This window comes from Pelodiscus sinensis, chromosome 4, assembly GCF_049634645.1.
Source record: "Pelodiscus sinensis isolate JC-2024 chromosome 4, ASM4963464v1, whole genome shotgun sequence".
Lineage (NCBI taxonomy): Eukaryota > Metazoa > Chordata > Testudines > Trionychidae > Pelodiscus > Pelodiscus sinensis.
In genome coordinates, this window is record NC_134714.1 from 2,999,442 (window position 1) to 3,014,039 (window position 14,598).

Consider the following 14,598-nt stretch of genomic DNA (forward strand, 5'->3'; position numbering starts at 1 on the left):
ATTAGACTATTAGGGTATGTCTACACTACAAAGTTAATTTGAACTAACAGCTGTTAGTTCGAATTAACTTTGCTAGGCGCTACACATACAAACCGCTAGTTCGAACTTAATTCAAACTAGCGGAGCGCTTAATTCGAACTAGGTAAACCTCATTCTACGAGGACTAACGCCTAGTTCGAATTAAGCAGTTCGAATTAAGGGCTGTGTAGACGCCTTCAGGTAGGGACTCACTCGGACATTCTGTCACTTCTCTCTCTCTCTCTCTCTTTCAAGTGACATGCCCACTTTTGATACGATGTACAAAAAATAAATGTTGTGTAATCCTGTTCTTTCTGTAGTTACACTTTTCTTGGGGGGTTCTTACTCAGGTAACATTCTCAGACGTGTCTGTGCTTTCTTCAGGGCTCTGTGTTATGCTCTGATTTATTTTCATAAATGAATGTGTCAAGCCATCGCCTCATCTCATTTAACTTGTGAGTGGGAAGGCAAGAATGGGGTGGGAAGAAAGATAGTGGATATCTTTTTGGTTAGTGTTTCTCCCTCCACCCCCAGGAACTTTTACGACGCGGACATGCTTTTTCTATGTAACCAGGTGGCCTGACGATTGTCATCCTTTTCCTTCCTCTCCTCATCCTCTGAGGAGGTTGGATTATGACACCTTGCCCACACCGCTGTGAACCACTTACTCACACTAGTAGCTCCATTGATTTCACTGGGGCTATTCATGTGAGTAAAAGATCCACAATCTGGGTTTGATGTGACACGTCAAATTTGGGCGACATTCTTTGGGTTTTGCAATACACGTTTGGGGACTCAAATTTAGTACATAACAAAAATATTTAAAAATACCTGAATGTTCAAGTGCCCTTTCAGTTCTCATGTTTATAAGGTAAAACTCTCCAGTAACAAGTGGCTTATCCTCTATTTTACAGACTTACAATCAAAGCCAGTCCAACAAAAAGAGCATTTACAAAGCAATCTCAGAAAACAAAATGCTTCACTTTTATCAGCAAAGCCCTCGTATGATTCCTGAAGGAATAACCCCAAAGTTGCACAAAATGTTTATCACTCCTGCAATAAGTGAACCAAATAATTCAAGATCGCTTTCCAAAGAGAGAAGATCCAGCTCCCTCCATCATAAATCCGCCCTTTTTTCCATGGGCTCAAGTAAGCGTACGATGATTTCTTTGTGTCTTGTGTAAGCTGATGTCTTGACTGCATTGTGGTACTGAAACATGTGCAAAACTGTTCATAAGTGTTATGGGTTGTTAGCTCAGTTTTAGTACAACACTGCTCGTTGATTTGAAATTGCCCTGTGTCATCAGAATGCTCTGCACATTTCTTATTTCTATCAGATAAGTGTACTTGCTGTGAGTGGAACAGAATCCATTACTGCTTAAAATCAGAGATCCTAACTATTTGAGTAATGTGTTTAAGAGACTATTTTTAGATGCAGTGTTTGCTGTAATCTCCCAGCCATCCTGTGGAACAGTGCGCTGCTTGATCATTGCCACTGAACAAAGTGCATGCAGTCGGACTTCTGAAGTTCTGGCAACCCCAGCCTCATTCCAGCCCTCACTTCCCCCAGTAGCCTGAGTGCTACCTAACTACCCAGGGTCGTAGGTTCAGGTGGTCAGGACTTTACTTAAGAATAATGCTTACTCTCAAGGATCAAAGGAAGGAAGGTCAGAGGTGCACAGCCTGTAGTACAGTCGTCATGCCATTGGCTGCTGCTCATATTGCAACTTTTAATACCTTTATCCCTTAGAGGACGAAGGCCCATCGAGTTCATGAATCCTGGTTAGGTGCTTGAGAGGTACTTGGTCTGAATTGATCTTAAAACTGTTACTGTTCTGCTTCAGAAGTAAGTGTCTGAGGAAAGAGGCCTAATTTCTCCATGCCTTGGTTTCTTAAGCAACTTCTCAGAAGGCCTCCAAGCAAGGGAGATTGGTAAAACTTACAAACTCTTTCAAACTCTGCTCCCTCCAGCTCCATCTTGTTTCCATCCTGTTGGCCCGGGCCAGACTCGGGCGTCACAGGGTAGAACATGTACAATTAGTCACTTTGTTCTCCTAGAACTGCAGCCACCTGCATATTCCACTTTTGCAGAAAACCTGACTCACAAATTTACCTCGGAGGCCTTGTCTACGCTGGGAATTTGTCAGACTTCCAGCAGCAGACAGTCAACCATGGTGGTGCTGCATTGTTGGAGCTGATGACTGCTTGAGAAAGCATAAGGACTTGGGGAAGGAGAGATTCTTTTTCACCTGATTCCTTCCAGCAGTTACAAATACCAGAGCTTAAAAGGAAGGGGAAGGCTTAATCATACTATAGGAAGAGGCAGAGAGTTTTCTGCTAAACCAGACAATTCCAGCCAAGGATTTTGAGCTTATTTCTTTTGTATTGAATCTTTCCCTTCAAGGAATCCTACTTTCACAGAAAAACATGTCTGCTTTCCCTCTTGACCTGGATACTGAGAAGATTAAGAGCTCATGAAATGGTTTAGACTTTAAAAGTGATCTACATAAATTAAAAGTGCTCCCCAAAGACTTCTGTGACTCCTAAGCTACACTCCATAAGATTGATCCAGCCATTTAATTTAATTTAATTTAATCAGAGTATTTACACTGTCTCCATCTCTGAGTTGTCTCACAGGCATGGTCACTGAAATGGGCAGACCTTTTCAACCCCACTTTTAAACTATTACTGAACAGGTCACTTCCTAACCTGACTTTTTAACGACACAGTAAGACCTTTGTGTTTGTCTCTGTAGGGTTGCGTATGTGACTGAATAGTGTGGAGTAAACTAACAGTTCTAAGTGTTGTATTATTTATAGGCAAATAACTATTATTGGAAAACTTACTTGTTACATACAGAATAATTTGTCATGGAGGAATGAAAATGCTGGTGAAATATTTGACTGCTTGACCTTGTTGCAGATGTCACCTTTTACTCGGTGTCTTCTAACTGCCAGTCAGAGCACATCTGGTTAGTACCCTGTCATTTGCCAGTGCTTTCACTTGAAACTCTGGTGTTGTGAACAGTGGTACAGGGGAACTGATGTTAATAATGAAAAGTATTTAAAAAATGAGCCTGGTGACAGGCTTGCAGTTTCTGATTGTTTCGTTTCTTACATGATCTTGATAGCCACATTGCTGGGTGTTGCATACCCAATGACTCAGCCATCCTGACTATCCTGGTCTGTCCCCATGTTTCTACAGCTGCTAGTTTTGATACTAAATTTTGCAGTATTGATTCATCCATTGAAGCGCATAACCATTTTTACACATGTAAAAATATATTTTTATGTTTTAATTGGTTGAGGAGCCAAAAATTAGCTACTGAGAGAGTCCTAGGTGGGTACAAAGTTAGTATCCACATCTGCAAAAAATATCCGCACATGTGGATAGCCATGAATATATAGCAGATATCCGCAAATTTGCAGGGTTTTAGCTGATGAGGTGAAACATCACATTAACTCCATACATGTTCAGTTTGAATGTAAAAACCATGCAGGCCTGTGATATTACAGTGCTGTTCAAAGTAGGTTACAAAAACTCAATAAAACTTGACTTGAGGAATCCTACCTGAATGTTTGGCTTGTGAAAGCAAATTAAAAAAAGGCTCCAAGAGTCCTTCTGAATGTTACATTACTTCCTGACAACACGCTTGAAGGGTTTGAGGATTTTGCAGTATGGTCCAAACATAATAGTATGGTGCGCTGGACATCATGGCTTCATTTTGGTTAACGGTAAATTTGTGTATTGCTTCCTAAGTGTTGAACATTCTGATCTGTTTGAAGGAGCAAGTTGTAGAACTGGGATTCTGTAGTACATTCCATCTCAAGAGATACGCTTTGTACTTCAGAACAAACAGATTATATTCACTTTATTAAGTAACGAAGATTTTAATTGAGCTCAGAAAGCCTGTGTCTTAATGTGTGTTAGATTTGTTCCCTTCAGGCAACAGCAATAGAAAGTTTGTTTTTTTTAAAAGTTACTAAAGAAGATTATTACCGTTGAAAAATAGTTCACAAAAAGGCAGATTCTTTAACAGAAGGTAATGGACACAGGGAAATAATGTGGTATTACATTGTAAACAATCTCTGAAAGCAGGACCAAGTCATTATTCACTCTCATTTCATTCACACTCATTTCATTGTTTGTGTTACCGTTGCAATTTTATGCCTTACAGAAAAATGACTTATCTTACCCAGTGGTGCATCATGTACGATACATTAAAAGGTGACACAAAACTGATTGCCGGTCTCAAAGCAGACTGTTAAAAACCTGGGCATGAACCCCCAACTGCACTAAGTGCTGACTCCTCTGAGACTTAAACAACCTCAACACCGAGTCACAGACAGTCCCTCTGGCCACTCCAAGTGAGCATATCTTTGTGATCGATGGTCCTTACACCAAAATCACAGCAATGTTCAAGTTCCTCCTAATCTCCAGGGACTGACTTCAGGTCAGTTGCACTTTTGGTCTCACACCAAAGACAGTGCTTGTAGCCAATCCGATAGTAACCTCCTGAAGCATCTGTTCCATTCTCCTTCTGCTCTTACTGTTAGGAAATTTTCCTAAGAGGTAATGTAAATCTGCTACTCCGTCTCTTGAACCAATTGTCTCTTGTCCTGTCTTTAGTCCTTTAGCTCAGTGGTCCCCAACCTTTTGGGGCTTCCATGCGCCTGGGGGCGGGGCCGCACATGCACCTCACGCCCAGGTCCCGGGGCGCAAGAATGGCTTGGGCTGGCCCTGATCACTCGGCGGGTGTACGTAAATGCCCCGGCGGGCGCTATGGTGCCCGTGGGCACCACGTTGGGGACCACTGCTTAGTTGATGGGTTCTCAGCCCATAAGTAGAGTTTCCAGTTACACAATCCAGCTAGAGTCAGTTTGGTATTGATGGGCCTCCTCTTTTGGGAGGGAGAGTTAAAGTGTGAGACAATTGACAAGCATTCAATAGAGGCCCAACTAGGGATGTAAAAACCACAGAAAATTGTTAACTGGTTAAACGATTTTTTTTAACTGGTTAATCACTGACCACGATCAGTGCGGGCTGTCCTTGCCCTTGAGTTAGACACTGTGAAAATAGTCTTCCAGGTGACTGCAGAACTGCATCGTGGTGGGGGGGGAGAGTCCCTGAGATAAGGCAGACTCTTCTGCTTGGCTGGATAGATTAATAAAGATGGGTGAATTGAGTGTACCACTGTTGTAGCCTCCTGTGGCCTATAGGAATTTAGATAATTTATTGCCCTTTTACTTTTATGGGAAGTAAAGTGTATGTGTGGTGTAAATGGCTTGTTTTCCTTTTTGGGACGTCCATTCACATGGAAGTTTGTGTGGAATCTTGTTTTTTGGGGAGAGAGTGTCTCCAATTTGAGAGCTTATTCTTGGTCGTCTCCTGTTTGCTGTAAAGGATACTGATTAAGTGGTTCCTTTTTTTTTTTTTTTTTTTTTTTAAGAGAGTCTCTTTCCAAATTAATTGGCCTCAGGTGCCTTAATGAGCCTAATGGTGTTCATTGACTCTGTGGGCTAAATGGGGTCAAGTATCAATTAGCATGGAATAGCCTTCTTTGTTTTGGTTACTTAGGTAATAGGGACATGCTTATCCTGTGGTTAGTATATCTGCCTTCTACTGCTCTTCTGTACCAAACTGGCCTGAGACTGTCACAAGTCTCTCTTACTCCCTGTATCCATCTCCCCCAAAATAGTTAAATAGGAAGTTTTTTCATGTTGTCTCTTGAAACTGCAATTGTGATAGCGTATAATGACACTGGTGCTTGCTTTCTAAATCCTTTGTTTACAGCTACAAACAATTTCCCTTACTGTGGATTTTTGGAAACACAAAAACATTACAAGTCTAATTCCTAACACTAAAACCAAACTGAGCTATTTCCCTCTGCTATTTAGGTCATGCCTTCTTTAAAGCCAGTCTTTGGTTGGGCTACTTAGGGCTTCTGTTTCTTTCCTCTTAACATCGAGCCCTGGCGCATGGTACTATTATGTAATGGATTGTAATGTAGCAAATTAGTAAACAGCTTTCTTCTGGCCCTGAGTTAGTATCTTTAAGAAATGTTGATCTTTATTAATCTTAAATAGCTTGGAGGGGAAGTAAGGTTAGTTTCAGGCAATGAGGTGAATGGGTGAGTATTTTAAAAGCATAAAGGGCTGAGAAACTTTCATCTTTCTGTTGATCCTTATTTTATCCATTACAAAAAACATCTTCAATAACAATATCTCGTACTAATCAAAGAACCTAACTAAATCTTAAGCACCCCTCATCAACTATTTTGTTTATACCATATTTCTGTACTTTTGGCCTTTCTCTAGACATATATTTACCCACATACTTGGAGGCACCAGCCATAATAAAAAATAGCTCAGTATTTGGTGTCATGAAGTTCCTGAATGCCTATCACTCACAGGTTAAAAAACAACACTGGCCTTTAAATTCAAACATGCCCTTTGGTAATGTAGAGATTCTGGGAGAACAGATAATATGCAAATACATGTAATATACAAGAACCAGAGGTCTGAAAAGGTTAATATTTACTACCAGTGTGGCAACAGAAATTTTGTTTTACTGTGATTGGTACCATATGAGGTCCTAATTAATATCTGTGTCTTTTTCCTTTAATACATAGATTTATTTTTCCTGAGATGTTTTCATTTTTACCCATTTGCAGGCACAAAGCAAACAGATTCTCATGAAAATTGGTGCCTCACATCAGAAGAATTTGAAGAATGGAGCCGCTTATATAAACTAAAAGAAAGCGATGGAGTCAAAGAACCAATATTGCCTCAAAGTCACTTTGAAACTTTAGAAAATATGGAGGAAATAGCAGTATGTTCAACCTTAATGTAATGTTAGTAGCAGACCCAGAGAAATTACAGAATGAATCTCCACCACTGATTTTTTTTGAACGTGTTTTTTTTTATCATTACATTAGAATAGATCTGATAATTTTACAGTGTAGAAATTGTGTGGTGCTGCCAGATGCTGACAGATACCTAATGAGTTTCCCAGACCAGGATTCTTTTCCATATACTTGAAAACAATCCAAAGAAATCCTTTGACGGGGAAAATAATCCCAAAGGCTTCTGGGGAGCAAATCAAATGAATTAAAAAGATTCTAAAGAAGCATATCTTAACAAATAAATATCAGAATGGTTCGTTCTCATATACAATTTAAGTACAGAGACTTATAGAATCCTAGATTGATTGGCATGTGAGACTTTTCTAATATCAGAGGCTCACTTCCTGTAAATTAAAGTATTTGCAGAATATTGTCATGTCTCCTGTTGCTATTATAAGGATAGGATACTTATTTTTGGTAGATACAATTTGTGTTAACACTTCCAAAGGTTACCTGCACTCCTTTGTCAAAAAAGATACTATATCCTCAGTGATGATACTCCAGTAACTGTGAGTAAAGTAAGAGCTCTGTTATCCAGCACTCAGTTTACCAGAAAGCTCAGTACTACTACTGGATTAGTTAGTGTCTGTATACTGTTTTCTTCTTCATTTATTTTGAAATCCCTAGTTTTACCTGGAGAAGGAAAGACTCCCACTCAATGGGCTATTTCATGATGCAAAAGAATAAATAGGGATCCCCATCTGTAACTTCACATTTCAGACCGGCGTGCAATGTGCATGACAAATGGCTTCAGTACAGAATACATAGCTCAGACTAAAAGCAGAGAATATTTCCTTTTATGAAAACACACATTCCCCCTTATAATAATAAGTTTATAAATCTTTTATTTTGGTCAGGACATTTAACGAGGAAGGTTCCCATAGAAAACTATTTGTTTTGTGAATCAATTGCTATATTGAAATGTTCATGATCATATTTGTTTGAAACTGCAGGCATCTCAAGCGGAAGACGCTCATAAACTTTCCCTATCTGAGTGGAGACTTTGGCAGAATCGTCCCTTTCCTACTCATCTGGTTGATCACTCGGCTCGTTGTTTCCATTTTATTGATGTTATGGAAATGATAGAACTGATGAGACATGAAGAGGTAGGCTCTTTGAGTTACTGGGTTTGACTTTTATGCAAGCACAGATATCCATCAACTACATAATTATAAAAAAGCAAATTTCAATAAGTTTAAAGGCTTATCTACACAAAAATTCACAGGGAGGTAAGCATGAAATTGCTAGGGTATATATTTAATGCGTAACAGCTGTCCCACATTAATTCCTTGTGTGGACACACTTATTTCACACTGAGTACTTTCAATTAAAAAGTGGATTAAGCTAAACCACAATAGTAGTTTAGGTTAATATTCAGTAATAGCTATTCTGCATTAGCTTTTCATGGCCTTCTCCCCACATAGACAAATCCAAATCAAAACGAAAGGAGGAAAAGTGTATGTAGTTTCTAAAGATGGCATAAAGCCCATACAAATATTCACTAAAATGAGTGTCTTAAATACCCCCCACTTGTAGTCTTTTAATTAGACTGTTTTTTAAGTAGTGTTTTTTTTCTGACATACATTTATTCTAGTTTTAATAGTTTTACATGTATATTTCTATTGAGGTGTAACTTCTCAGAAACCCACAATAGGAGAACTTAAACATACCAAGGACCAACATAATAACATCAGAGAAAGTCTTTGAAGAATATTAGAAGTACTTACATATCACTTGCATATATTAAGTGCACTCCTGTGAAAATGATGAGCTTGTGTATCATATAGAAGCACAGAAAAGATACTTGAGAAATATCTCACCAAAAAATGCTCTAATTTTCACACTTAGTATAAAATACTAAAATAAAGCCAGAACCTTCTCTATTGCATTCTAAAAGGTAAGGGCTAGGTCAAGAGCATGCCAATCAAATATACAGGTATGAAAATTAAGTTGGGAATATTATTTATTTCCTCAGGTTATCATTGATTGGTGGCATTTAGGTGTTTATAGTAATATACATGCTTAAGTGTGATTATCAACAGACCGATATATCAGAAGTGTGAAGAATTTAATTGGACAATATTCTGTGTTTTTATCCAGTTTAGTTTCAGCATAATTCACATATATTGCTCCTCCGTGTGCTGAAGTTTTCTGGGTCATCAGAATCTGTTGCTTAGCTGCCAAGGTTTCTTGAACAGCTATGGTTAATTGCTGGGAGAAAATAAAGACGATGCTTTTGCATTTCTTGCCAGGAAAGTGAGTTAATGGTAAATCACAAATACGCTTTTTTAGAGCTAGTTTAATTATCTTCATTACAGCCCCAGAACAGTGGAAGTCTTAAGCTCATTGAGAGCATGGATTCTCAGTCTGGAGTCATGAACATATTAAGGGGGAGGAGGCTTAAAATGTGGTCCCAGGATGGGAAGACAGTGCAGTCATGGCGTAGAAGATTGAAACGCTTTTCTAGTGTATCATCAGGACTGTACATTTTGGTTGTGGGATTTTAAGTATTTGTGCAGATTAATTTCCTGTTTACGTGAATACACAATATGCTTATGTAGTGCTCTGTGCCCTAGCTCATGAGCACTGCCACAAAACCCAGCAGCAATAAAATAATTCAAAGCAAGCAGGTCTGCAAGCAAGTTGGCAATAACTTACAGTACACGCTATTGAAAGTAGCTGATGAATGTAACAGTCACGGACATCTAATCTTCATCCACCATCAGGAGGAGATGGTTGACCAATGCAGTCTTTGTGCCAAAGCCAGATCTGTATCTTGACTGAGGAGGGTCAAGAAGATCAAAGGCCTCTTGCTGCAACCTTCTCCACAGTCTTTCCCAAGATGGGAAGATGTCAGTCTGACTGAAATTTCGCTACACAGGCCATATCAAGCCAAAGGTTTTTGAGCAAAACCCAGACTGTTTCTTTAAAACAATAGGCAACCTGCACTTTTGGAGAAGTATTAATCATCTCCTCAAGCAAGGAGATCTGGAACTTCCTTACTGGCCTTCCCTAGCCAAGAAGTACATGGATCCCATGTACAAGTTTTAGGATGAAGTTTTCTCAGCACCTCCATTATCTCAGTGATTACTGCTGATTGAAATTAGTCAGAAAGATGAGACCATGAGTCCCCCAAGGCCTTGCTCTGTCTCACCATTGAAGCAGATAGCCCATTCCTAATCTAATCAGTCTCCTCTGCAAAATAACATGTTCTTGCACTGGGGTGGGCTTACCCCAGCTATTGAACTCGGGCACTCTGGATTTACCAAGCTCTTTCTTCCACCCAAACCAAATCTGCTGTCTCAGATTTTGTGGATTCTGTGGTGGAGGAATACAACATTATTTGCTTCCTGCAAGGCCATGCAATATCAGTTTTCAAAATTTTTTGCTGCAACCAGTAAGACTTGGCATGAGATTTGTGCTGTTACTGGTCCATCTTCCCTCCTGCCTCATTTGCAGCAGGTCATCAGTAAATCAGAGTGACTTGTGAGAACAAAGCTAGCAAACAGGGCACAACTTGTATCATTTTGTAGTGCAGGGTAGCTGCAGAGTGAAGATCATTTGTGTATAAAACATTTTTAAGGGAAAAAATGTATAAAGTCACTTGTGGTGGTGAGAATACCACTTGCGTTAGCTCTGTAAAGCAGCTCCAGCATGAATCAGGCATTTGTGACAGATACATTTAGAAATTTTAGTGAAATGTTATGGTGGTGTGTGCCCTCTAGCAACCTTGGTGTCTCGGGGGTGCACCCACCTAGACTGACACTGATTCTCTGCTGGTGCCCAGCATTCATTCTTGTGTCTGTCATTCATTTCTTCTTGGGTGATCTTGAAGGGATAATGCCAGATAAACAAAATTAGAATGAGGAGAGATGAGCCTTGAGAGACAGGGTTCCATGCTCTTAGGTCAAAGCAGGTGAAAAGGCTTAGTCATACTAGCAGTCACAGCTTTGCTGTTCTTCGCTTCCGGAGAGGTGGAGTCCTAATGCTAGCTCTTCTGATTGTATTTTTGGAGAGAAGATTGTTCATATCCTTAATCATCAGTAAGGATCTTTCCCTTAATCTTTGCTGTCGCTAAATCTACGTCATAAGGCTTTGTTAGTTGTGGCAGCGGCAGAGATGCATTTATGCATAGGATTCAGGCAGTATTTTGAGAATTAAGCTGTTCATCCAAGAAGCAATGCAAAGGATGGGGGTGCTCCGAGCTGATAATAGATGAGCTGTGTCGGCGTATAGACAGGAGATATGGCACTTCCCTCTTTCAAAACAAAAGCCCTTCCCACAAGGAAGAGTTGTCCGTGATGGATTTGGGTACCTCAGAAAGATGGTAGCTGAAACTGCTATTTAATTGTTAAAAAAAATCTAAGTAAAATAAGATTTTTTTTTAAATTACTAGTGTTAATGGGATGTGGGGGCGTTTAAAATGACATCTTTAAGTGCAGGCTTGGCAGCATATATATATGCTCTAACTGATGTTTTCCTTTCAATATAACCTTTACATAAAAAAAATCCCTAAATGTATAAATTAAATGCCGCCTCTGGTTGGTTGAGCTATAGCACAATTCCAATGTAATCGCCTTATTTCATTGGTGCTTATTTGCTGAAGAACTGAAATCGCCTCCTCCAGATGTATACTGTCTCGAGGCAAAATGGTAAAGATGTAGCTATTCTAAATGTTGGATAAAATTTAAAAATATATAATTTTCTAAAATGTTATATTGGCATCCACTTGAGTGATAGAGCATGGTTTCACATTCATAGATCAAGTATAGGAGGCAGTCATGCCTGGCTAGTCATACATTCAGAATGCTCCCATGAAATAGGACATAAAAGAAAGCACTATTATTGCCTATAATATTGGTGAAGTCAGGACATTCCAAAACTTAAGCTTGCTTTGGCAAAGCTAACTTGATGTTATTGCACCCATAAGAACGGCCATACCGAATCAGAACGAAGGGCCATCTGGCTCAGTATCATGTTTGCCAACAGTGGCCAATACCAAATGCCCCAAAGGGAGGGAAAACAACAGGTAATCATCATGGGAACCCTCTCCTGTCATCCATTTCCAGACAAACAGAGGCTAGGGACACCATTCCTATCCTGGCTAATAGCCAGTGATGGACCTAACCTCCATGAATCTATCTAGCTCTTTTTGGAACCCTGTTAAAGTTCTAGCTTTCACCGCATCCTCTGGCGAGGAGTTCCACAAGTTGACTGCACTGAGAGAAGAAAAACTTCCTTTTGTTTGTTCTAAACCTGCTGCCTATTAATTTCATTTGGTGACCCCTAGTTCTTATATTGTGGAAATAAGTAAATACATTTTCCTTATTCACTTTTTCCATACCCGTCATAAGTTTATAGACCTTTATCATATCCCCCCTTAGTCTCCTCTTTTCTAAGCTGAAAAGTCCAAGTCTTTTTTATCTTTTTCCATATGGGACCTGTTCCAAACCCCTCATCATTTTTGTTGCCCTTTTTTGAACCTTTTCCAATGCCTAGGTATCTTTTTAGAGATGAGGCAACCACATCTGTATGAAGTATTCAAGATGTGGATGTACCTTGGTTTTGTATAGAGGCAATAAGATATTCTCTGTCTTATTCTCTATCCCTTTTTTAATGACTCCTAACAATCTGTTTGCTTTTTTGACTGCCACTGCACACTGCTTGGATGTTTTCAGAGAACTATCGGCAATGACCAAGATCTCTCTTGAGTAGTTACCTGTAGCTAAATTAGTCCCCATCATGTTGGATGTATGATATAACACCCACTGTAAACAAGAGACGAAGAACAGGAAATACTGTAGTTTAGTTGATGGTACTAGAGGTCTTTGACTTGCCCAGTTTTGGAGTTGTTAGTCTTGCAAAACTAACATTTTGTTATGAAATTAAATGCCAAAAAAACCCACAAAATCAAAAAGGAAAATAAGACTCTGAACACAACTGACTAAAAGATTTGGCTTAGCCAGTAAAGTTTGTAAATTTCTTTGAACCAACAAATGCAGGCTTGGCTAAGCATTGTATTTGAGCTGTTTTTGATCCTTGTAACAGTTGTGCACATGGAACTTTAAGTATAATGAGAAATTCCATTAATTCAAAGGACACATTTAGGTGTTTTCAGGATCAAGGCATCAAGAGATAGACACCGTGACACACGTGACAATATCCTGGGCGCACCTCATGGAATTAAGTTAACCCTGATTGAACTGCTTTTAGTATCTTGGGGTGGGATTGTGTGGGACCTCGGTAGGAGGAGGAAGGATTAGTGCAATCTCTAGGAGATAAGTGAACTTCAGATAACTATGCTGAACAATACAGCAGACTCGATTTTGTCTTTGGGACAATGTGTGGGATGGAATTTCTAGCAAGTTCTAGGGTGGAGAGGATGGCAAAACACCACTTACAGGCTCTGCCTTTGAAGTCTTGCCCCGAGGCGGGCTCTTTCTGTTTTCTGATTACCTGTGAGGTGAGAACAGTTCAGTGAACCAATCTGGATTCACCAGAGAGGCAGACAAAGGAAAGAACTTGTGAATAAACAGCTGATTCAGGGCTTTTGTTCTGGTCCAGCAAATGGGCAGGGGTTAGGGTTAGGGTTAGGATTAGGGTTAGGGTTCATGGAAGGCCCCAGTACTTAGTGAAGAGTTGGAAGGACTTGGTTGAGCTTTTACGTTAGAATAACAGGTGCTTGCTTAGAAAGAGCTGGAATGTTGTGTACAATCTCAGGGGAGAAGTGAAGTAGCCTGCTGAGGCAGATTGTCTTTTGCGGGGAATAACCCAGTGAATTCAGGGAAATGTTCAGCCTAGAAATACTCTGGTCAGCAGGGCCAGAGACGTGCCTCTGAGGCAGCAGGTGGGGCGCTGGAAGTCTGAAAGTGCATGTGCCCTCACTGGACTACTAATGGGGAATACAGGTACGGTGGCCCTGAATTGCGACAGGCATAATACATCTAGGGATAGGCTACAGACTTTGTATTCTGTGCGGTCAGAAGCAATTTTCAGATATCATTTTTAAGGACCACAGTGTTGCTCTTCAAACTAGAATATCTCATTCACGTGACTCAACAGTGTTCTGTTTGAAGCCAGCAAATGCACTGGAAGTACGTGGTGAAACGATCAGGGAAAGTTACAGTACTTTATTCATATACATGTTTTAACATTGACCCTGCTCAATACATGTTTTGTACATTCTCTATAGGTATGTATCAATGAGGAAAACAAACTATTATCCTCTTGTCACTGTGCTCTTTTAATCTGGTTTTGAAGAAAACTCCAGCTGCAGGATAAATTTTTCATACTGTAAAGACTAAACAATTACAATTAAAACATTTGAACATTTTTAAAAAGCGCTAGAAACTAAGACTAGATTGTTGCACTTTAATCTTTCATTTAATAGAGTTTTGAGTTTATTTTGTTTTATGGCAATTCAGTACCTAATAAATGTTGTTTAAGCTTAATCTGTTTTAGCCTGTTTCTCATGTATTCAAAGAATAAATTGGAACATTAGAAATATATATATGACCCTTCGTGGCAAACACGCCTACTGCCGGAAGCTTTTAATGCCTGTGTGGCTTTATTACTACGGCAACGAGAACTGGGCAGATGGAGGGGATTTTCTACCGACTGTTAGCAAGGATTTCTGTGTAACGTGGTAACAAACCAAGTTGACCCTTAAACTCCAA

The 14,598-nt window shown here is 39.7% G+C and overlaps 1 protein-coding gene across 4 annotated transcripts in view; it reads left to right on the forward strand.

Annotated features, from left to right (window-relative positions):
• FANCM (FA complementation group M) overlaps positions 1–14,598 on the forward strand; it is a 106,904-nt gene that overhangs the window by 72,050 nt on the left and 20,256 nt on the right. For all 4 annotated transcript variants that reach the window (XM_075926120.1, XM_075926121.1, XM_075926122.1 and 1 more), the window contains 3 exons: positions 933–1,167; positions 6,692–6,849; positions 7,876–8,028. In XM_075926120.1, the coding sequence (XP_075782235.1) occupies positions 933–1,167; positions 6,692–6,849; positions 7,876–8,028 (546 nt within the window). The remainder of the gene's footprint in view (positions 1–932; positions 1,168–6,691; positions 6,850–7,875; positions 8,029–14,598) is intronic.